This window comes from Doryrhamphus excisus, linkage group LG2, assembly GCF_037039965.1.
Source record: "Doryrhamphus excisus strain RoL-2023G ecotype Guam linkage group LG2, RoL_Dexc_Guam_v1.1, whole genome shotgun sequence".
In the NCBI taxonomy this organism is placed as follows: Eukaryota; Metazoa; Chordata; class Actinopteri; order Syngnathiformes; family Syngnathidae; genus Doryrhamphus; species Doryrhamphus excisus.
The window spans coordinates 18225267-18249616 of NC_136358.1; the positions used below are offsets into that span (position 1 = coordinate 18225267).

General features: G+C 40.3%; 1 protein-coding gene across 1 annotated transcript in view; it reads right to left on the bottom strand.

Moving 5' to 3' along the window:
* plxna4 (plexin A4) overlaps window positions 1-24350 on the bottom strand; it is a 176537-nt gene that overhangs the window by 14849 nt on the left and 137338 nt on the right. The window contains exons 6-20 of the mRNA XM_058078395.2: window positions 19942-20065; window positions 17809-17962; window positions 15341-15440; window positions 15139-15253; window positions 6473-6673; window positions 6123-6219; window positions 5586-5776; window positions 3900-4051; window positions 3705-3828; window positions 3455-3591; window positions 2822-2989; window positions 2664-2757; window positions 1261-1500; window positions 1041-1187; window positions 91-325 (exon numbers count right to left, since the gene is read on the bottom strand). Of these exons, the coding sequence (XP_057934378.2) occupies window positions 91-325; window positions 1041-1187; window positions 1261-1500; window positions 2664-2757; window positions 2822-2989; window positions 3455-3591; window positions 3705-3828; window positions 3900-4051; window positions 5586-5776; window positions 6123-6219; window positions 6473-6673; window positions 15139-15253; window positions 15341-15440; window positions 17809-17962; window positions 19942-20065 (2279 nt within the window). The remainder of the gene's footprint in view (window positions 1-90; window positions 326-1040; window positions 1188-1260; window positions 1501-2663; window positions 2758-2821; window positions 2990-3454; window positions 3592-3704; window positions 3829-3899; window positions 4052-5585; window positions 5777-6122; window positions 6220-6472; window positions 6674-15138; window positions 15254-15340; window positions 15441-17808; window positions 17963-19941; window positions 20066-24350) is intronic.

Below are 24350 nucleotides of genomic sequence, written 5' to 3' on the forward strand. Positions count from 1 at the left end.
AGTTACACTTTTTCATGCACTACAAATGATTATTCCCGTTAAATGTGTGATGATCGGTATGAAGATGTTAAAAGTTGGTTGATTCCGTACCTTCCTTGCACTCCAGAGCCACCCGCGACTCCAGGTTGTCCATCTGCATCTGGAGCCTCTTCAGCGTCAGGTCGCTCTCGCGGGACTTGCGTTTGTAAGCGATGAGCACCAAGACGATGGCTAAGAGGAGCAGGGCGCCCGCTGCCGCGATGCCGATGATGGCTGTGCTGCTGAGCGGGCTGTCCGACGTGATGTGGACCACGCCGGGGGAGAACTCGATCCCGCCCACGCGAGCCTGGGTGAGGTACAGTAGCCACCGATCAGTTTCAGATATTTTCTGGTAACGGTAATGGTTTAATTTCATTTGAACATGCATCAGATTACAATTGAATGCATCACATAATCAGTTCACAGTTCCACATGTCCAAAAGGAGTAGGAAGAAGCAAAGCTTATTAAATCCTACCCCTCCATCTGGTACTTTTACAATCAGTAACTGTTACATTTGTTCACTTCCTGCTTTCCTCATATAATTTACGTTTTTTAATTTAATTTAAATATTTATTATTAATATTAATATATTATTATATATAATATATTTATTCATTAATATTAATTAAATTATTACTTAATAATTATATTTGAATTTATAGTTATTTAAAATATATTTTTTTTTGTCTCTTTTTTTGTTCTCTGTAGGCGGCATTATGAATTATCCTTACCGACCTTTTTTGCAGTACATTTAGCGAGTGCTTTTATAGGTATAAAAAGGTACTAGTACTGCGATACTCCAAACGGAGTATGGTGAGTTTTCGAGGCTCACAGTGTGATCATCTGTCAAGCGGCGGCTAACGCAACCAAAACACTGGACAACACTCTCGTGTATGTGTGTGACAGTCAAAGGCTAAGCTAATAAACAAAAAAATAATTGGATAAGACTTCCCTCTCATTTGGGATCCACCTACAGCAGGGGTCTCAAACTTGCGCTCCTTGTTTGTCTACAGCAACTTACCAGAACCTTGTGGCGGCCCGTCAGGTTGGGTGACTCGCACAGCAGTTGGGTCTCAGACACGGTCAGCATGCAGGGCTTCTCCCCGATAAGAACCGTGTAGTTCATCTTCCCGTTGCCGCTGTTGGTCGGAGGGAGGAAGTTCCGTCCCTGCGGGAAAGAACACAAGCTCTCAAAACACTGACTGACGGGAAGCACTGCAGATCCTGAAATCCGAACGTACCTTCAGTATGATGGGAGATCCGGGTTTAAGCTCCAGCACGCCGGATGCGCTCAGAAGCTCAAATTCCGGGTTGGGGTAGTAGAGGAAGTTGGTGTTGTTGAGCGCCATGACAGCTTGCACGTCGTCTAGCTTGAAGCCGAACTCGTCGGGCCTCTCGGGCACCTCCTGCTGGTGGGCCAGGCTGATGGGGAGCTCTGGGGCCTGGCACTGCATGGACGTCGGGCTCACAACCTCACACAACTGGAACGGGTCGAAATGTCATCAATTTGTCTTATATGTTGTATAACAACAATATATACATATATATATACACAGCATAATACAGGCTATGTCGTCGTCCCTCGTTTATCACGCATAGTTGTTTCCAGACATGACAGTGATAAGTGAATTTCTGCAAAGTAGAATTCAAGATAATAAATTGAATATTTTTGGAGTTACAGCATAGAAAACCTTTCATTCATTTTCTACCGCTTATCCTCACGAGGGTCGCAGAGGGTGCTGGAGCCTATCCCCTCCATCTGGTACTTTTACAATCAGTAACTGTTACATTTGTTCACTTCCTGCTTTCCATAATACAGTTTAAGTTTTTTTCTTTCATTCATTCATTCATTCATTTTGTACCGCTTATCCTCACGAGGGTCGCGGGGGTTGCTGGAGCCTATCCCAGCTGTCTTCAGGGCGAGAGGCGGGGTACACCCTGGACTGGTGGCCAGCCAGCCAATCACAGGGCACATATAGACAAACAACCATTCACACTCACATTCATACCTATGGACAATTTGGAGTTGCTAATTAACCTAGCATGTTTTTGGAATGAAACCGGAATACCCGGAGAAAACCCATGCATGCGCGGGGAGAACATGCAAATTCCACACAGAAATGGCCGAGGGTGGAATTGAACTCGGGTCTGCACGCTAACGACTCGACCGCCGTGCAGCCTTCAACCAAATTCAAGTAGTAAAAACATCAGAATATATAAATGACGTCATGTGACATGTAAGTAGAGCTTCCCAATCCGGTCCTTTCATGCGGGATATGTTCTTGATGACGCCATTTTTGGTCCCGTGACAAGAACTGGAGTGGGAATGTTACAAAAATTCTGAACATCCCAACATTTCAATGCAAATAAAAAAAGTGTGGATGAAACTGGAGTACCCGGAGAAAACCCACGCATGCACGGGGGAGAACATGCAAACTCCACACAGAGATGGCCGAGGGTGGAATTGAACTCGGGTCTCCTAGCTGTGAGGTCTGCACGCTATCCACTCGAACACCGTGCAGCCCCATTTTGACTTTCTAAATACGTAATTTTTTAAAATCATTGTTAGAGCCCTCTAGACATGACATAACACCCCTATAGTCACATTTACACTCTTCTTTGTTTACACAAGTGTGGGACTTACATTGAGTGTCTCATGGTTGTTATATTTGGCTCTGATGAGCGGCGTCTGGATGATGTCCAGGTTTGTACCCGTCACCGTTACCGGAGTGTGTCCGCTGCAACACAAAGAAGAAACGATCACAATGCCGCAAAAGGCCGCCGGAAAACTATGGTTCCTACCTGTAGATGCTCCACTCGGGTTCTATCTTGGTGATGGTGGGGTCTTCCACGTACTCAAAGCGAAGGTCTTTCTGGAGCTGGGCCCTGTCGATGCTCACAGACACGGATACGTTGCCGTAGCCGTGCAGGGACGCGTGGGTGCGGCACGTCAGCCACAAGCCATCACGTCTACGGGTTAAAGTGTTAACACCCCGTCAGGTCAACAGGAAGCTCCTTGAATGCAGCATTAAGTATGCAACGCTAGGATCCGTTTGAATCCAGCAGAGACCATATTCAAACGTAAAGGGCGGGGCTTGAGGGCAAATCAATCACAACAGAGACACGCCCTAAAGCTCTACCACCTTATACCTCCACGGAAGCAGCCATGGAGAACAGGAAGCTCATCAGGAGGATATTTATGGAGGTCGTAAATCCGATATAATCCGGAATTATTTATTCATTCATTCATTTTCTACCGCTTTTCCCCACGAGGGTCGCGGGGGTGCTGGAGCCTATCCCAGCTGTCTTCGGGCGAGAGGCGGGGTACACCCTGGACTGGTCGCCAGCCAATCACAGGGCACATATAGACAAACAACCATTCATACTCATAATCCGGAATGTCTTTTTTTTTTTTTTAAGGGTTGGACCACTAACTTGAGAAAGGTGCAGGGTTGGTCCTTGAACATGATTGACACATTGCTGCCGGCGTCCAGGTGACTGCCTGTGATGCTGACCACCGAGCCCCCGGATACGGGTCCTCTGCCGGGTTTGATGCTGTGGATCCTCGGAATCTGAGGGCAGCCGGATGATGGAAAATAACAAATAAAAGCAATGAGAAAAGCCGCCATTTAAAAAAAATGGAGGACGTTAAAATGATATATTGACAATGTCAAAAACGACTTACCACAAAGTAGTAGTACTTGGAGGATTTGGCCGTGAATTCCGGTCGGCATTCGCCCACGCCCACGCACACCTGCACGTTTCCCGTGTACTGACTCTTCTCCGCTCGGCCCATCTCGCACACGATCCTGACGACAAAGTCCGTCTTAAGAAAGACAGCAAGACGCACCGTAGGAAAATGTCCGTACGGAATACTGACTGTTCCGCCGGGATGTAGCCATCTCGGATGGGTGTGCACTCCACTTCCGCCACTTTCACGTTACCCTGGATCTCACGGAATTCCAGCCCCAGGTTCTCACCGCGGATGGTCACCAGCGTCCCGCCTTCCCTGGGACCCCGCAGAGGGGTAATCTATGGATATGGAAAAACATTGAACTTGGGATGATGGTGGATTTTTTTTGAGTTGCCCTTATGTGGTCGGATCCTATTCCTGAAATATTCCAACTGCATCCAAATCCGATCCTGAATGTAGCGCATATTTTGAAACTTTTTCATTCCGTCTGGTTCTGCTTAATTCGTGCGTTGTATGACAGGAGCTTAGTGGGTCACATGACTGTCATGAGCGTATCATTTCATTCATCAAGGCCGTCACACGGAGGGATGTTCGAGTCCGTGACAGACCCATGGATGAACTGCGATGGCCCCCTGCTGATGTTTCTCAGACTCCCATACGTATATAATTTATGTCTGTATACTGGTGGTCGAGTGGTTAGCGCGTAGCCCTCACAGCTACGAGACCCGAGTTCAATCCCACTCCCGGCCATCTATGTGTGGAGTTTGCATGTTCATACATGGGGGAGAAAACTTTTCCCACATTCCAAAAACATGCTAGGTTAAGTGGCGACTCCAAATTGTCCATAGGTGTGAATGTGAGTGTGAATGGTTGTTTGTCTATATGTGCCCTGTGATTGGCTGGCTGGCCACCAGTCCAGGGTGTACCCCGCCTCTCGCCTGAAGACAGCTGGGATAGGCTCTAGCACAGCCCGCGACCCTTGTGAGGATAAGAAAATGAATGAATTTTTTTATATTAGGAAAGCAGGAAGTGAACAAATGTAACAGTTAATGAATGAATGAATGATTTCTTCAAGGGAAAAATGATTCAGTTAGCATCCGTTTCAAATAGAGTACTGTTTTGCGTTCATGTTTTTGGCTTTCTGGAATGTATTTCCATGATTTCTTGAGGGGAAAAGTGACTTGGTTAGAGTCTGACCTTGTATAATGGATTACTGATGCTAACCAAGGTTCCACGGGATGTTGAACTGTAAAGGCTTTTAGAGCTCAAAAAGCCCGTTGATAAAGACTATATTCTTCTTTAAAATTATTTGTATTATTTTTTTTCTGCTATTTTTATATTATTGTCAATTTTTTGGCGTCTTTATTAAATTCATTTTTCATTAAACGGATTAACAGATAGGAGGAACATGTGAATGCTCGTAAATGACGTAACAAAACTACGTGCTAGCTGGATACACCCTTGAGTCTGTGCCCCGTGATTGGCTGGCCACCAGTCCAGGGTGTACCCCGCCTCTCGCCCGAAGACAGCTGGGATAGGCTCCAGCACCCCTCAGTAGAAAATGAATAAATGAATGTATCTTACAGGGTTTGAGAACCACTGTATGGTCCATTTATAAGATAAACGGTCTTAGACTAGACCAGCCTCCCCCTGGAGGGGGGGTGTCAATATTATCAATATTAGTGCAGACCTGCCAACATGTACACATTTATTGTACTCTTGAATATGATTGTATGCCTTCATTTTGCTGCTTTTTCTTGCTTTTATTTTCGACTTCGGTCTGTAGTAGATGTGATCACTGCGTCAATTCCCGAAGGGGGGGTGGGGGGGCACGATAGAAAATAACTGACTAGACAGTTGTCGTGTTCAAACCTGTGTGATTCGCGGGTGCGTGCACTTGCTGTTGATGCCGTTGTGCTCCAGCCATTGGTTCTCGGGGTGGGGGCAGTGTTGCTTGAGGGTGCAGCGGTTCTCTCCTTTGCACCACACGCATCCAAACAGCGGGTCGGCCTTCAGGCACAAGCCGCAGCTCCCACGTTGGGCGTCGCACTTGTACAGGTGGACTACACAGAGGGGGTGGGGGGGGATTAAGTACAAATGATGTGATTTGAGAACAATAAACAGAAGAGTTTGCGGTATCTTTTGCCTCTTTATCTCATTTGCCTCACGCCTCCGCACGTTTAACATACTATCACCATGGCAACAGGCCAACCGCTGCTTTTTAATTAGAGGGAGGTGTGATCTGTCCTTCTCGTGACACCCTGGGAGATGCTTCGTCTTCTTCTTCTTCTTCATTTCAAAGTAAAAGGCACATAATCCATACTCTAACAACACGTGCCACAATCTTTATTGATGTGTGTGTGTGTGTGTGTGTGTGTGTGTGTGTGTGTGTGAGCTAATGATGCCCACCTTTGTTGTAGGCGGGGTTGTCGATGCTGAAGTCTCCGTTCCAGATGACGGTCAGCTCCACGGGAAGGCTGCTCATCTCCATCCCGTCGTAGAAGTACTGTCGCCACGGCAACACAAGAGAGGGGGCAGAAATACCGTTTTTTTTTTTTTTTACGTAAACGCATCAACAGGTGTCTTTCAAAGATTAGTGTCGTGTTTGCGGGCGCCGCGAGATGACAGTTTCCGTTGCTTCCGTTTAAATATTTGGATTTGTGCAACGTTTTATACACAAATCCGCCAACAAACACTCGCGACGACGAGCACGGACATAAGGAGGGGATGTTTGCGTACAAACAGGAAAGCGTCCTCACCGATGTGTTCTGACACTGAACCGAGGAGCTGTTGAAGCGCAGGGCGGGGACGCGGTGCTCGTTGCCCTGGATGGTCAGCAGGCACTCGTAGCCGCGTTGGCCCGACTGAGGCTGGGGAAGGTTCTTGGCCCGCAGGGTGATGGGCTTCACCACGTTGACTGGGACCAGGATGCGGTCTGCCGGCAGCAGCTGGGGACACTCCTGGAAGAGACAAAGATGCTGCATTGTCATGTTGTTAGCTTAAATTCACTAAAACATAAAGAATTGGGGTGCGTCCAACAAGAATTTGAGGTAAAATTTGAAAGAAACAAAAGGACTGTACCAAGCTCAAAACCGGTTAGAACCATTAAGACTGTAGTACAGCCAACAGGAAGTGAAATTATGGAGGGAAAAAATTCAACAAGTTGGGCAGACAAAACTGTACCAAGCTCAAAGCTAGAATAAACCAATGCAACCAACAAGAGTTGGGATAAAATTGGACAAAAAAACAAAAAAAAGGTGCAAAAAAAGTACCTAGCTCAAAACTTGTAGAATCCATGAAGATTACATAACAGGATGAGTACTAAAATTGAAAAATCAATTAATTTTAGCACAAGGGATCACTTATTGAAGCTCTCAAAAAGTAAAAATCCAAAAAAAAGAGAAAAAAAACTTGGAAATTAGGCACAGAAGAGTAAATAGGATTGTACCAGGCTCAAAATTGGTAGAAACCATTTAGACTGTACTGCAGCCAACAGGAAGTAGAATTATAGAGGGCAAAACTCCACTCCTGAGTCAACAGGAAGTGAAATTATGATGGGCAAAGTTGGGCATAAGAAACTGTACCAAGCTCAAAACTAGGATAAACCAATATGGTGCAACCAACAAGAGTTGGGATAAAATTGGACAAAAAAAAACAAGAAGGGTGCAAAAAAGACGTCATGGGAAAATACCACGTTCAAAACTTGTAGAATTCATTAAGATTACATAACAGGATGAGTACTAAAATTGAAAAATCAAGTAAGTTTGGCACAAGGGATCATTTATTGAAGCTCTCAAAAACTAAAAATCCAAAGAAAAAGAAAAAAAACTTAGAAATTAGGCACCAAAGAGTAAATAAGATTGTACCAGGCTCAATATTGGTAGAAACCATTTGGACTGTACTGCAGCCAACAGGAAGTGAAATTATGGAGGGAAAAAAATCCAACAAGAAGGCAATGTTGGGCATAAAAAACTGTACCAAGCTCAAAACCAATGTGGTGCAACCAACAAGAGTTGGGATAAAAAAAAAAGACAAAACAAGAAGGGTGCAAAAAAGACGTCATGGGAAAATACCTATCTCAAAACCTGTAGAATCCATGAAGATTTCATAAACTAAAAATCCAAAGAAAAAGAAAAAAAATCTTAGAAATTAGGCACCATAGAGTAAATATGATTGTACCAGGCTCAAAATTGGTAGAAACCATTTAGACTGTACTGCAGTCAACAGGAAGTAGAATTATAGAGGGCAAAACTCCACTCCTGAGTTCAAAACCGGTTAGAACCATTAAGACTGGAGTACAGCCAACAGGAAGTGAAATTATGACCAACAGGAAATAGAATTATTGAGAGCAAAACTCCACCAAAATAAGCCAAAACATGCAGAACCTTGGCCCCCCAAGTCAAGGTGCAACCAATATAAGTAAAACTATAGAAGATCCTGATAGTAAAAACATTAAGTATCAAGCTGAAAACCGGCATCAACCATGGTGGTACAACCAACAACAGGGGGGGGGGGGATAAAACAAAAATAAAGTAAAAAGATTGCAAAAGACATACCATGGTAATGTCCAAAGTCAATAAAATAAGAAACAAGGAATTTGGGCTCAAAAATGGTCCAAACAACAACAACCCAACAAAAAGTGGAATACCTTAGAGGTCAAAAATGTGGACGAAACAACTAAATTGTCGTCAGAATGTAAAGGAAGTACGGAAACACAGAATTATGTTGAATTTCTTAAGGCAGCAGAGCCAAAAAAAAAGGCTATTATGTGACGGGAGGAGCTTGTCAAAAAGGAGGAGAAGAGCAGAAGATAAGGCGGGTGGAGCGTAGTGGGCGATAACGCTTGTGTGGAGTTTATTAAAAGCCACTTGATTGCCTGAGTGACTGACTCAGTGAGATGATGGGAGGGTGGGGGAGTCGGGGGAGGGGAGGGGTGTGTGACAATATTCACAAAGTCATTATAGATAAATCACACACACACACACACACACGTGCACACACAGACAGAGGTGGTATGTTTGCACTTCCACATCTCATTTTCCTATACAAGTAGGACGACACACACACACACACACACACATTAATGCACACGAACAACGGCCGCCATTAATGTGATGTGCTCTCGGGGAGGCAGGCGACTTCTAGATGAATCGACAAGACACAGATCTACGTGAGAGATCAGGTGACCAAAGGGAACACACATAAAAAACAGTGAAGCACCTCCTGGAAACAACACAAGGCAGCAGCAGCATCCGTTTCCATGGCAACCAGGCAGGCAGCTTGTGTGGGATTTTTAAAATTAATTTTAAAATTATTTATTCATTTTTTATTTTATTTTTTTGACCGTCATTTGGAAAAAATATTGACTTCAGTTTCCAAAATATTATTATTTTTAAAAAAATATATAAATACATACATAAACATACATTAAGCTTGATAATTTGTTTTCCTATATCATTCCCACATATAATCATATTTGACCAAAACACACACATAGGACACACACTGTCCGCTAGCGTTGATTTAAAATTTTTATTTTTATTTATGTATTTTTTTATTTTATTTTTTGACCGTCATCTGGAAAAAACATTGACTTCAATTTCCAAAATATCATTATTTTTTAAATATATAAATACATACATAAACATACATTAAGCTTGATAATTTTTTTTCCCACGACATTCCCACATATAATCATATTTGACCAAAACACACACCCAGGACACACACTTTATTTTTATTTTTTTTTATTTATTTTTTTTGACCGTCATCTGGAAAAAATATTGACCTCAATTTCTAAAATATTATTCTTTTTTAAATATATAAATACATACATAAACATATACTAAGCTTGGTAATTTTTTCCCTACGACATTCCCACATATAATCATATTTGACCAAAACACACACATAGGACACACACTGTCCGCTGACGGAAGCGTTGATTTAAAAATTTTACTTTTATTTATTTTATTTTATTTATTTTTTTGACCGTCATCTGGAAAAAATATTGACCTCAATTTCTAAAATATTATTTTTTTAAAATATATAAATACATACATAAACATACATTAAATTTGGTTAAAAAAAATCCTATGACATTCCCACATATAACAATATTTGACCAAAACACACACCTAGGACACACATTGTCCGCTGATGTTAGCAATTTAAAATGTTCATTTTCATTTTCTTTTTTATTTTTTTTATTTTTATTTATTTATTTATTTTTTGACCGTCATCTGGAAAAAATATTGACTTCAATTTGCAAAATATTTTGATTTTTTAAAGATATAAATACATACATTAAGCTTGATTTAAAAAAAAATTCCTACGACATTCCCACATATAATCATATTTGACCAAAACACACACTGTCCGCTGACGCTAGCGTTGATTTAAAAAAATTATTTTTATTTATTTATTTTTTATTTATTTATTTTTTTGACCGTCATCTGGAAAAAATATTGACCTCAATTTCTAAAATATTATTTAAAAAATATATATATAATTACATACATAAACATACATTAAGCTTGGTATTTTTTTTTCCTACGACATTCTCACATATAATCATATCACACACATAGGACACACACTGTCCGCTGACGCTAGCGTTGATGGTGGCCGTCACCTGTTGAGATTGATGCTGACGTTAAGTTGATGTAATGTCAGTCTGTTTATCGCTAGCGTCACGCACACACGCACACACTCCCCTTCCGTGATGGCTGGGATGTGATAAATAACACAGGGGGTGGGCCAAGATACGCCCCCCCCTCCCATACACACACACACACACATAAATAAAAAAAAACATCAGCTGCATTCTACCGAGGGATGAAGGCGGAGAAGTGAGATAATGCCAACTCATGAATCTGGGTTTGCTTTGTTTATCCCGATGTATTATTTTGTGACCCATGATGGAAATAAGTAATAAGACATTAAAGTGAATATTTAAGTTTCTTTTTCTCACTATTTTACATAATCATATTTTTTCCAAACTGGTTTGCAAACATGTCAACACCCGCTCCCGTGGCCTTGGAGTTTTTGTGTTGATTTTTCTATGAAGCCGAAAAACATGCTGGGTCTGATTTATCCACGCCTCCCGCTGCTTCCTGCCCGAAAACATCATTTTGTTGATTCCGAGTTTCTAATGGCCGAAGCGACATGGAGTATAGTGACATTCTTGAAAGATGACCCTTCCTTTTCTACCTACATCCTCTAATTAGACGCTGGTGGGAGGTGTGAAGGGTGGTTGGGGGGGGGGGGTGTTAGCGACTGAACAGGAAGCGATGTGGGAGTCGCGAATGTAGAGGTGAGGAGAAATTCCCATGCTAATTATACTAGCGGCGAGGTGTGAACATGAGGAGGGTGTGAAGCCCCCTGGGGGTTAAGGGGCGAGCCGCATTGGAAATGTTTTCGGGTCAAAGCGTCAAAGAATGTTAGTGTTTCTGCCTTTCGTTCACACGGAAACGGATTTCTGGGCGACCTGAAATGGTCGTTTTTTTTTGGAAAACATGTTTTCATCTAAGTTGCACGGTGGTTGTGTGGTTAGCGCACAGGCATACACCCGATAGGAGACCAGGGTTCAATTTCAATTCCATCCTCGGCCATCTCTGTGTGGAGTTTGCATGTTCTCCCCGTGCATAGGTGGGTTTTCTCCGGGTACTCCGGTTTCCTCCCACATTCCAAAAAACGGAAAAATCCGGAAAATACGTTAATTTAATTTAACAGGCATCAGATTACAATTGAATGCATCCCATAATCAGTTCACAGTTCCACATGTCCAAAAGGAGTAGGAAGAAGCAAAGCTTATTAAATCCTACCCCTCCATCTGGTACTTTTACAATTAGTAACTGTTACATTTGTTCACTTCCTGCTTTCATAATATAATTTAAGTTTTTTTTCATTCATTCATTCATTAATTTTGTACTGCTTATCCTCACAAGGGTCACGGGGGTGCTGGAGTCTATCCCAGCTGTCTTCAGGCGAGAGGCGGGGTACACCCTGGACTGGTGGCCAGCCAGCCAATCACAGGGCACATATAGACACAACACATATAAACAACCATTCAAACAACCATTCAAACTCATTCATACCTATGAACAATTTGGAGTCGCTAATTAACCTAGCATGTTTTTGGAATGGGGGAAGAAACCAAAGTTTTTATTTTAATTATTATTATTATTTTTAATTATTTTGTATTTTTATTTCATTTTTTTGTCTTCAAGCAACCAGTATATTTATATTTATTTATATAAATGCTTGCATGTACAGAAATATCATGAATGGTAGCAGAAATCGACTTTCGCATGCAAGTTTCTTGGATACGACAAGGCGGATCATAATAAGCAGCTGGTGACAAACTTTTACTTTAGCTTGTTTTTCATAAGATTATTATTTTTAAGCAAAAATGAGCTCATGACTGCAGTATAATGTCCTGATTTGCATCCAAATATGAACATTTAAAGTAATAAACAATTGGTTATTACTATTATTATTATTGCAGTTGATCAAGGCTAACATGTCAATATAAGAATACAAAAATGAAGAGCGTGATTCTAACTAATGTAAGAAAAAAAAAATTCCCAGCAGCGTTCCCATGTGGACAGAGCCAAAGACCCTCCAAAGTCCTCTCCTTCATGTCCATCGATCCTTCATGGACGCTTCCACGCCGCCAACGGATGGCTATTAAAGCTGGCATTAATAAAACCATCCTGATCAATATGCTCGTGGTAAATAAACTCCAGTCAAAGCCGAGCTGCTTCATGCTAGGAGTCGCTATTGTTATTTATTTTGCTATCCCGCCGTTGGATGACTTACATCAGGACACGGAGGATGGTGCTAATTGTGTACACACACGCTGTGACGCCGTGATCAGGAATATTCTCTGTGAAACAACGTTAATCCGTGTGGCTAAAGCCTTGAGACACGTGAAGGACAAACTTTTGTGTGATCGGCGTGCCCGTGCCACCGGGGGTTTTTTAACGCCGTGCATACTAAGAGCGAGCTCAAGCCGCGGGGGGAGTTTGCAGAACGTCTATCATTAGCATAATCTCTTCATTGGAAGAGAACAGCAGACTTGTTGCTTTGTTTGGGGAAATAGTGTCCGGAACCCCCCCCCCCCCCCGCTGACCTCGGATTAGAGAGGTTAATCAAAGTCGTTGAACACCTGATCGTCAAAAAGTTTCGAGAAAAGGACCTCGAAAGTGGAACACAAACAAAAATACTGCAGTAAGCGGAATAAACACGAGTGAGAACCAACCGAAGTGGCCTTTATAAGACATAATAAAGACATTGAAGACATTCAATAGGTCGATACCTTATAATCTTACACGTAAACATAACAATTACAAATAATTAAAAAAACACAGCACATGACGCACGGAAATCACCCCTGGTGGTACTGCAGGTGGGTCATGAGAGGTCATAAATAATATTATTAATTTTTGCAAATATTATTTAAAAATTATTTTTATTGTAAAATATGTATTGCATGATTAAAAAATATTTATAATTTTTTATGAGTAATAACCTATTGAGTATTATTGACCTGTCACAATAATAATATAGGAACCTTATACAGTTTATGATTGGAACATAGCTCTCTGGTCATCATGCTAGTCTTGAATGCAGTTATCAAAAGTATGAGAATTAATTATCATGAATCTTTATAATAATAATAATAATAATAATAATAATAAAACTAATAGATAATATATGATATAATATTATATAATAATAATTATTATTATTAATTAGTATATATTTTTTAATATTATTGTTATTAATAATAATAATTTTATATTATATGATTTATATTATTTTATTACATTGATAATAATAATAATAACAATAATAATAATACTAATTATTATTATTATTATTTGTTTTTTTAAATATTTTTTTAGATTTTCAAGTGGGCCCTGAGTTGGTAAAGTTTGGGAACCCCTGCAATAAGAAAAATTCACCACATCCTGTACATGCTCATCAGCATCAAACCTCAAAAATATAAGTCCGTCTGTGCACACATGGTGTGTTCAAGGACCACCGAACAAAGAAGTCCCACTATTGTGACAGCATAAACATGCTTACATGAAAGCATTAAGACAGCGGTGCAACCAAGAAGATGTAGACTAATATTGAAGTAAGGTCGGAGCGTACTTTATGGAAGAATACAATCCACAAAAAACAAGGAATTTGGGCAAGAAAGACAGTTAAAACTGGGATAAACCATTACCAGTCTGGACTGAAATGATTCTGGCAGAAAGCATTAAGACGGTGATGCACCAAACATCAACAGAACTTGGACGCAAACAAGATTGCGAGCAGATGCGAAGGAGCGTAAAGACAAAACAAACCTGGAAATTTGTCGGGAACCGACCTCGGATTTGAGAAGTGTGCACACATGCTGTGTTCAAGGACCACCGAACAAAGAAGTCCCGCTATTGTGGCGGCATAAACATGCTTACATGAAAGCATTAAGACAACCAAGATGATGTAGAATAATATTGAAGTAAGGTCGGAGCGTACTTTATGGAAGAATACAATCCAAAAAACAAGGAATTTGGGCAGGAAAGTTGGGAGAAACCATTACCAGTGTGGACTGAAATGATTCTGTCAGAAAGCATTAAGACGGTGATGCACCCAACATCAACAGAACTCGGACGCAAACAAGATTGCGAGCAGATGCGAAGGAGCGTAAAGACAAAACAAACCCGGAAATTTGTCGGAATCGACCTCGGGATTTAAGAGGTTAATAAAAAGCAAATTAAAAGTCATTAAGGCTGTAAAACACCTGCTCATCAAAAAGGTCCACGTCATTAATGTGCAAATGCTTAATCCCTCTCGCTTTATTTGTGGCTCTCCTTCAAGGCGGCGGCGGCGGCGACACAATGGGAAGAGGATTGGCACCTTATTATCCTCCGTCAATATTGACCGGCAGCGTCTGAGTTAATTGGAAAAGTAAACCAGGCAAAGAGCGAGGCCTGACTAAGCACGAGGTTCAAAAAGGATAATGGAAGGCGGCGGCAAAAAAAAAAAAAGAGAAAAATAATATCGTTTGCGCAGGTTGAATGGCTCCGGGGAAATATTGGCGGAATAACACAATCGAGAGCAGACTGCTCATCAAAAACCAGGCAATCTGGCCCCGCCGTGTCCCCCACGCTCGGCGGTGATCTTCATCACGCCGCACCTCAGGCGAGGATTAACAGAACTCTTATGGAATACTACCAGACAGGAGTACACAGCAGGTCACAAATTCTCATCAAAGTGAGACATCTTTTGCTTTTGGGGCATGAGATGCATGTGCCCCCATTTGCAGGGTGGCCTGTTTTAGCTGCAGTTGGCCGGGCAAGGAGCCAACACCTTTATGGAATACTTGGAGTCATCCTGATTGGCTAGAATGAACCCACATGGTACGTACCTCTGCTTTCTTGACTCGTCCCTCCTGGAAGGAGCAAGTCCTGGGGTCATGGGTGCAGTCGTGTCTGTATTTGCACCAGTGACACTGGTATGGACTGCTAACACAGGACAAGCACCTACACACACACACACAAGTAAACATAAGACATGGCTTGGAAAACGACAACGCTGCTGCTAAAACCACGCCTAGATCAGAGACTTACGACTTGTGGACGCTGCAGTTGTAGAACACGAAACTGGTGTTTGCAAAAGCCAAGCCGGTCTCCTTGGATTTGAGATAGAGCTGCACGATCTGGTGGTCGCCTGGAAACGGGATACGGAAAATTACTGTGGAACATTTGGGTAGAGTAAAGCTCCCAACTAAAAATACAAAGTTTTGCCTCAAGTACAATATGGTGCATATCTTGTTGTGTTTTATCTTGTTGTGTGGTTCCATCTGTATTCATAATATATTTGTATCAAAAAATTTAGCTAGCTAACAAAATGGCAAAAAAATGGTTACTTTGCCCGTCTATGATGTCATCGGCGGTCGGCTCTCAAAACACATTTTGACATTTTTGGCTTTGAATTGGATTTATATGATTTTTTTCAGGCTGCACGGTGGAAAAAGTGGTTAGCGCGCAGACCTCACAGCTAGGAGTTCTCCGGTTTCCTCCCACATTCCAAAAACATGCTAGGTTAATTAGCTAATCCAAATTGTCCATAGGTATGAATGTGAGTGTGAATGGTTGTTTGTCTATATGTGCCCTGTGATTGGCTGGCTGGCCACCAGTCCAGGGTGTACCCCGCCTCTCGCCCGAAGATAGCTGGGATAGGCTCCAGCCCCCCCCCGTGACCCTCGTGAGGAAAAGCGGTAGAAAATGAATGATTTCTGAAAAATGATTCCGTTAGCATCCGTTTCAAATAGAGTACTGTTTTGCTTTTTCCATGATTTCGTCAGGGGAAAAGTGATTTGGTTAGAGTCTGACCTTAATAATGGATTACTGATGCTAACCAAGGTTCCACAGGATGTGGAACTGTAAAGGCTTTTAGAGCTCAGAAAGCCTGTCGATAAAGAGTATATTCTTCGTTAAAATTATTTGGATAATTTTTTTTGCTATTTTTATATTATTGTCCATTTTTTGGCGAAAATGAATCATTTCTGATTTCTGAAAAATGATTCAGTTAGCATCCGTTTCAAATAGAGTACTGTTTTGCGTTCATGTTTTTGGCTTTCTGGAATGGATTTCCATGATTTCCTCAGGGGGAGTGATTTGGTTAGAGTCTGACCTTAATAATGGATTAATGATGCTAACCAAGGTTCCACAGGATGTGGAACTGTAAAGGCTTTTAGAGCTCAGAAAGCCTGTCGATAAAGACTATATTCTTCGTTAAAATTATTTGGATATTTTTTTTGCTATTTTTATATTATTGTCCATTTTTTGACAAAAACGAATGATTTCTGATTTCTGAAAAATGATTCAGTTAGCATCTGTTTCAAATAAAGTACTGTTTTGCGTTTATGTTTTTGGCTTTCTGGAATGGATTTCCATGATTTCCTCAGGGGGAAAGTGATTTGGTTAGAGTCTGACCTTGTATAATGGATTACTGATGCTAACCAAGGTTCCATGGGATGTGAAACTGTAAAGGCTTTTAGAGCTCAGAAAGCCTGTTGATAAAGACTATATTCTTCGTTAAAATTATTTGGATTATTTTTTTTTGCTATTTTTATATTATTGTCCATTTTTTGGCGAAAATGAATGATTTCTGATTTCTGAAAAATGATTCAGTTAGCATCCGTTTCAAAAAGAGTACTGTTTTGCGTTTATGTTTTTGGCTTTCTGGAATGGATTTCCATGATTTCCTCAGGGGGAGTGATTTGGTTAGAGTCTGACCTTAATAATGGATTACTGATGCTAACCAAGGTTCCACGGGATGTGGAACTGTAAAGGCTTTGAGCTCGGAAAGCCTGTCGATAAAGACTATAATCTTTTACCATTATATATATATATATATTATATTATTATATTATAATCTTTTAAAATGATTTTTTTCCTATTTTATATTCTTAGCAATTTTTAATTTTTTTTTAAATTATTAAAAATAAATTTTTACATTTACATTTTTTAAAATTATTTTTAAAAATATTTGATGTATTCATTAAATGGGTTGACAGATAGGAGCAACATGTGAATGCTAGCAAATGACAAAACAAAACGACATGCTAACTGGATAGACCCTTGAGCCTGTAAGGCAACTCGTTGGGCCTGAATAAAAGGCGCATCCCACCGGTTGCTGCATAATAATAATATAAGACATATACCACAACATCATTTGACTATCAGTGACTATCAAAGACTTCCATAGGGATGGAGAGTCTTTGAGGGACACGGTAGCTCGTCTGTAGCTCATCCGTGTCCTTTTGTCTGGCCCTAATGAAGGACTTCATGTTTAATTCAGCAGCACCTCCACAGACGCTCGGGTCACCTCGCTGCCTTCCAAAACGGGAATCATTCATCAATCAAGGTAAAGCACCCCTGACAGTGGATCCGTCCTAATTAGGCCGCCTAAAAGTTACCTTGAAGCCTACAAGCCTCCCTCTGTGTCAACCGAGAACCGACTAATTAGAAGACAGGAATAGAACTTCCCAGAACTAAGAAAAAAAAAAAATCAGACCCAGAGATGAGCTTACCTTTATTGACGATAACACGAGGCATCTCTTTCTCGGCGGGAGAGGAGCATCTGATACGGTTCCCCTCCACCAGGCCGCTCATCTCTGCCAGGTCCTGGAAGGTGCAGTTGACCCCCGCGGATAGTTCTGGCACATTGTGGGCTTCCAGGACCAGCTTCAGGAGAAACAGGACGAGAACGTGAGTTGATTTAGCAACGTCAGCTCAAGTGGAAAAAAAAAAAACATCCTTGAATATGGAGCTGAGAAAGCAGGTGGACTGGCATGGGTGGGTGGGGGTCAAGACCAGAATATACATATTGATGGGACGGCGTGTCTGCTGAGGAGGACTTGGATCACGGCTTTTGATTTAAGGCTCGCTCAGCAACGAAGAAAGGCTGAGTCCTGCTGTTTTTAGATTGCTCTTTAATGAAAAAGGCAGCCCCCCCCCAAAAAAGTACTTTTGAAGGTGGGACCAAACAGTTCCGTAAAGCATCCCCATTCCTTTTATTCCAAGTCCAATCATCCTGGGATTCGCGTGGCGGCCCCTTCGGGTAAAAACCACACACTGGGAAAAGGTTAAACACTCTTGCGGAATGATCCCTATAACACGAGGCAGTCTATGAATACCATTAAAGTGGCGAAGAGGTGGCGAAGCAACAATGGCGCCGCTGACCCTCAGAGCAGCACAGATGGAGAAATGATCATTGAGGCTTGACCCCGGTAAATCAAATTCCACTGCTGCATGCTGGATATTCATTTAAAAGTGTTATTTAAGGGTCAAACGCAAATGAGAACCTTCGGGGTAAATACATACATAGAGATTGAATAGAACAGTTTTGGTCACAGTATTGACCCCTGGGGTACGCCGCACTTGTGGAGCTGCGATTCATGGGGAGAAGAATAGATTTTGTGATTTTTTTTTAAACCTTTGAGCATTTCTCAGAATTAAGTCATAAATTCACAAAAAGGTTTTCGGAAATTTACGACTTAATTCATTCTAAAGTTGTACATTTCTGAGAAAAAAATAATTTTACTTAGGTTCAGTTTTTATCAAACCGTCTTTTGTGACTCTTTTTGATTAGCTTTGATCTGCAAATAATACTAGCTTAAGCTTTTCAGATGTCATTTACATATAAATTGAATAGAACAGTTTTGGTCACAGTATTGACCCCTGGGGTACGCCGCACTTGTGGAGCTGCAATTCATGGGGACAAGAATAGAATTTGTGCTTTTTTTTTTTTTAAACCTTTGAGCATTTCTCAGAATGAAGTCATAAATTCACAAAAAGGTTTTTGGAAATTTATGACTTAATTCATTCTAAAGTTGTACATTTTTAAGAAAAAAATAGTTTTACTTAGGTTCAGTTTTCATCAAACCGTATTTTGTGACTCTTTTTGATTAGCTTTGGTCTGCAAATAATACTAGCTTAAGCTTTTCCGATGTCATTTACATATAGAGTATTGACCCCTGGGGTACGCCGCACTTGTGGAGCTGCAATTCATGGGGACAAGAATAGATTTTGAGCTTTTTTTTTTTTTTTTAACCTTTGAGCATTTCTCAGAATGAAGTCATTTTTCAGAATGAAGTCCTAAATTCACAAAAAGGTTTTCGGAAAATTATGACTTAATTCATTCTAAAGTTGTACATTTCTGAGAAAAAAATAGTTATACTCAGGTTCAGTTTTTATCAAACCGTCTTTTGTGATTCTTTTTGATTAGCTTTCATCTGCAAATAATACTAGCTTATGCTTGAATAGAACAGTTTTGGTCACAGTATTGACCCCTGGGGTACGCCGCACTTGTGGAGCTGCAATTCACGGGGAGAAAAATAGATTTTGTGCTTTTTTTTTTTAAATGGTTGCCTACTGACTCAATTTCTGTGCTATACAAGCTGTACGCTGACTACTCTGAAGTCTATTCTTGTCTCTGGTACGGTCCCTTGAGATGATAGATCAAAACGGTTGTTGAAACGCGAGTGCTGCCAAGTAAAACCATGTTAATGACCGCTTCACTGGACGTTTGCACAATCGGGATTAGAGTTGTGTTGTTGTTATTGGCCACTAATCAGTATACGGAGCGCAGTAATTACATTGTCTAAGTGCCAGTTTGTCTTGCCGCTCGCCAAAACATGTCAACACTGTGTGTGATAGCTCACCGTCACACTGAACTGGGACACGGAGATGTTGTTGGGATGCACGCTCAGACGCACACACTGCCTGATGTCAGATGCAAAGCGGCGAGGCTCCGACGAACGCTCGCATTTCTCCTTTCGGGTGCACCTGCAAGGAATGAGAAAGGCACAACGGGAGTTTTATTCATGCACACATTAGGAGAAACCCAACCTGGAGTTACAGGCATCGCTCATATTTCCTGCGAGTGACTGCATGTGAATGGAGCATCCAGTCCACAATGCTTGCTCTGTATGGGGAAGTGGAGCAGGTCCGCAGGGAGGGAGGCAGGCAATCACGGGCAATGCCAAGTGCAGGTGCAACAGTCGTGCTTATTACCCACAGCAGGTGGTCTCATTTGAGCTAATTCTGCAGTAATGGTTTCATTTTATTTGAACATATATATGTTTTACTTTGTCATGACGAGAATAACTCCTGAGAGAAAAACCTTTGAGCATTTCTCAGAATTAAGTCATAAATTCACAAAAAGATTTTTGGAAATTTACGACTTAGTTCATTCCAAAGTTGAAAAAAAAAAAGATTTACTTGGGTTCAGTTTTTAACAAACCATCTTTTGTGACTCTTTTTGATTAGCTTTTGTCCGCAAATAATACTAGCTTAAGCTTTTCCGATGTCATTTACATATAGATAATAAAATAAGGTAAAATAAAACAGTTTTGGTCACAGTATTGACCCCTGGGGTACGCCGCATGATATATTTAAGCTTGCAGATGTACTGTATATTTTCCTTTGAGCATTTCTCAGAATGAAGTCATAAATTCACAAAAAGGTTTTCAGAAATTTACAACTTAATTTATTCTGAAGTTGTACATTTCTTAGAAAAAAATAGTTTTACTTAGGTTCAGTTTTTATTAAACAATCTTTTGTGACTCTTTTTGATTAGCTTTTGTCTGCAAATAATACTAGCTTAAGCTTTTCATATGTCATTAATGTACATATAGATTGAATAAAACAGTTTTGGTCACAGTATTGACCCCTGGGGTATGCCGCACGATATATTTAAGCTTGCAGATGTACTGTATATTTTCCTGGCTTCACATATTGCTTTCTACCCTCTGATTCAATACCATTCTGCGAGCTAATTCTGCAGTAATGGTTTAATTTTATTTGAACATATATATTTTTACTTTGTATGACAACAATAAGTCCTGAGAGAAAAACCTTTGAGCATTTGTCAGAATTTTTTTCGGAGGTTTTCGGAAATTACGACTTAATTCATTTTAAAGTTGTACATTTCTTAGAATTTTTTTTTACTTGGGTTCAGTTTTTATCAAACCGTCTTTTGTGACTCTTTTTGATTAGCTTTTGTCCGCAAATAATACTACTTTAAGCTTTTCAGATGTCATTTATGTACATATAGATTGAATAGAACAGTTTTGGTCACAGTATTGACCCCTGGGGTACGGCGCACGATATATTTAAGCTTGCAGATGTACTGTATATTTTCCTCGATTATTTCAATTAGTGCCACGCAAGTCGAACCGTTCGCTCTGTATTGGCTGAATTGATGTTTGTATCGAGTTTAGAAAATTGGTACTACTTAGCTATTATCATTTTGTTTGGAAATATAGCCGTCGGTATATGATAAGATACCGATGTATGACAACAGTTCTGGAATATCGTTAATTACCTTTTTTAGTATGTTTTGCTGTTTCGGTTCCACTGCCTGAATTATAGCAGAGGGCGATCTAAAGATTGATTAAATTGGCCCTGAATGGAGACGAAGCTGCACTCTGTCTCACTCAAGGTCCTTTGATAAGGTGATGCAATTACGACACTGCAATCACCACTTATGATGATCACATGATACCGGGTGGGCCTCTACATTTCATCCATTCATCTTCTTTAATGATTGAATCGGCTCTCATGTTGTGGATATGTTGGCGCATGGTGGTCCATATAGAGTAGGTCATGAATGTTGAAACTTTTATTAATTTAGTCATCATCGTCATAATTTTTATATTTTATATTTATGCTCAACAATATAAATAATATATAATTTCAGTCATAATATATGATTACTTAATTAATAAATAATAAATTCACTATAATTATATTATTAATTAATAATAAATATTTTTTAATTTTTTTTACTTGTGTCATAATTTTTTTATTTTATATTTATGGTCAACAATATAAATAATATATAATTTTAGTCATAATATATTCTTAATTAATGAATTAATAATAAATTCATTATAATTACATTATTAATTAATAATAAATATTTTTTAAACATTTTTTTGACTTGTGTCATAATTTTTTTTATTTTATATTTATGCTCAACAATATAAATAATATATAATGACAGTCATAATATATTATCAATTAATTAATTAATAATAAATTCATTATAATTATATTATTGATTAATAATAAATATTTTTTAAACTTTTTTGACTTGTGTCATAATTTTTTTATTTTATATTTATGCTCAACAATATAAATAATGTATAATTTTAGTCATAATATATTATTAATTAATGAATAATAAATTCATTATAAATATATTACTTTAATTATATTGGTAATTAATAATAAATATATTTTTTAACATTTTTTTAACTCGTGCCCCCATCACTTAGTTATTTGCAGTATATTGTATTCTTATTTTTGTGTGTGAGCTATTTTTCTCCTCTTCTATGTTTTCTAATAGTTCCATAAAGCTGTTGGATTTAATATTTTCTTGAATATATATCATACTTTTCTTTGCTATTTGGTATCTATTCAGTTTAAGCTAAGTATCCTTGTTCCTTGCACGGTTCCAGGCTATACAAAATGTCCATAATTGAATAAAACAGCACATCAGCATGAAAGTAAACATTTGCCGCTAAATAAAAATGCTAAACTGTAAGCTTTCGCCATTTCCGAGCGTTCTGCTGTGTGCCTCCATATGTTTGCAGGTTGTGTGCAGACATGAAACCAGTCTGGCGAGACTTTGGTGTAATGCATATCTAATGTCAGGCATGGAGAAGGTCAAGCTGGCTGTGGAAGGAAAAGCTATTCCTTTCCTGCAAAGCCCAATCCGGGCATCCGTGTGCCTGTCATGTCACATACGTAACTACATGTATGTTTCTGAAGCTTTTCCGTGATTCAAGTGTTTTAATGTAACACTTTGACGTTTAGTTTTTGGTGAATAAACGCGCAAATGACACACGGAGCGTCATTAAGAGTGCTGGTCCACATGGACACACACGGAGAGACCCCACGGGAGAGTCATTACCTGGCCCACTGGCCATGACCCCGCTGTGGATGGACTAAACCCGTACACCCACAGGCCATGCAGCCTTTCATTAAGTGCAAGAAATGACGCTTTAGAGATAATGCATAAAAACAGCAGACAATTGATCCTGTGAAAGACAATACGGCCATCATATCTTGTATGTAGTACACATAAATGTTGTTAAATATGCAGCGATATTTACCCAATAAACCCCCATCTAGTGGAGGTTTGTGTGTGTGTGTGTGTGTGTGACAGTGACAGCAACTTGAAGGTGCAACACTCGGTTCCATCCTGATGCCCCTGTCACTTCTTGACCTTGTTCCTTTCCCTCAAGTTCCCCCCTTCTGCAGCAGGTGACAACCCCCCCAACACACACACACACACACACACTCTCTCTCAAGGGACACACACCAGAGCCCAGGTGCAAGCATCCTCAGGTAGAAAAGACAGCTACGAATGAATTAAAGCCCCCCTCCAATGCTAAACACTACAGTCAGTTTTAATATAAAAATGAGGGGAAAAAACGTCCTCTAGTGGAAAAAGATGGAAGTGACTTTTCATCTAAAAAGAGAATCTCACAAAAGGAGCCCAGTTGGGCTGTTCAATGATTACATTCATTCATTTTCTACCGTTTATCCGGGGTGCTGGAGCCTATCCCAGCTGTCCTCTCACACCCTGAGAGTCCACCCTGAACTGGTGGCCAGCCAGCCAATCACAGGGCACATATAGACAAACAACCATTCACACTCACATTCATACCTATGGACAATTTGGAGTCGCCAATTAACCTAGCATGTTTTTGGAATGGGGGAGGAAACCGGAGTACCCGGAGAAAACCCAACGCATGCACGGGGAGAACATGGAAACTCCACACAGAGATGGCAGAGAGTGGGATTGAACTCGGGTCTCCTAGCTGCGAGGTCTGCGTGCTAACCACTCGACCACCGTGCAGCCTTAAATAAGGCATTTAAGACATAAATTAAATTGTGCTGGTGTGTTGCAGTTGTAGGGGAGCAGAATGGGTGGCAGACAGGAAGTGACATCAGGAGTTCAACGTGGCTGTTTCGTTTAAAATGGCCGCCACTGAAGGGGTTATCTTCTGAAAAAAGGCCAGGATTGAACGAGCTAATGTAAACATGGACATTGTTCGGA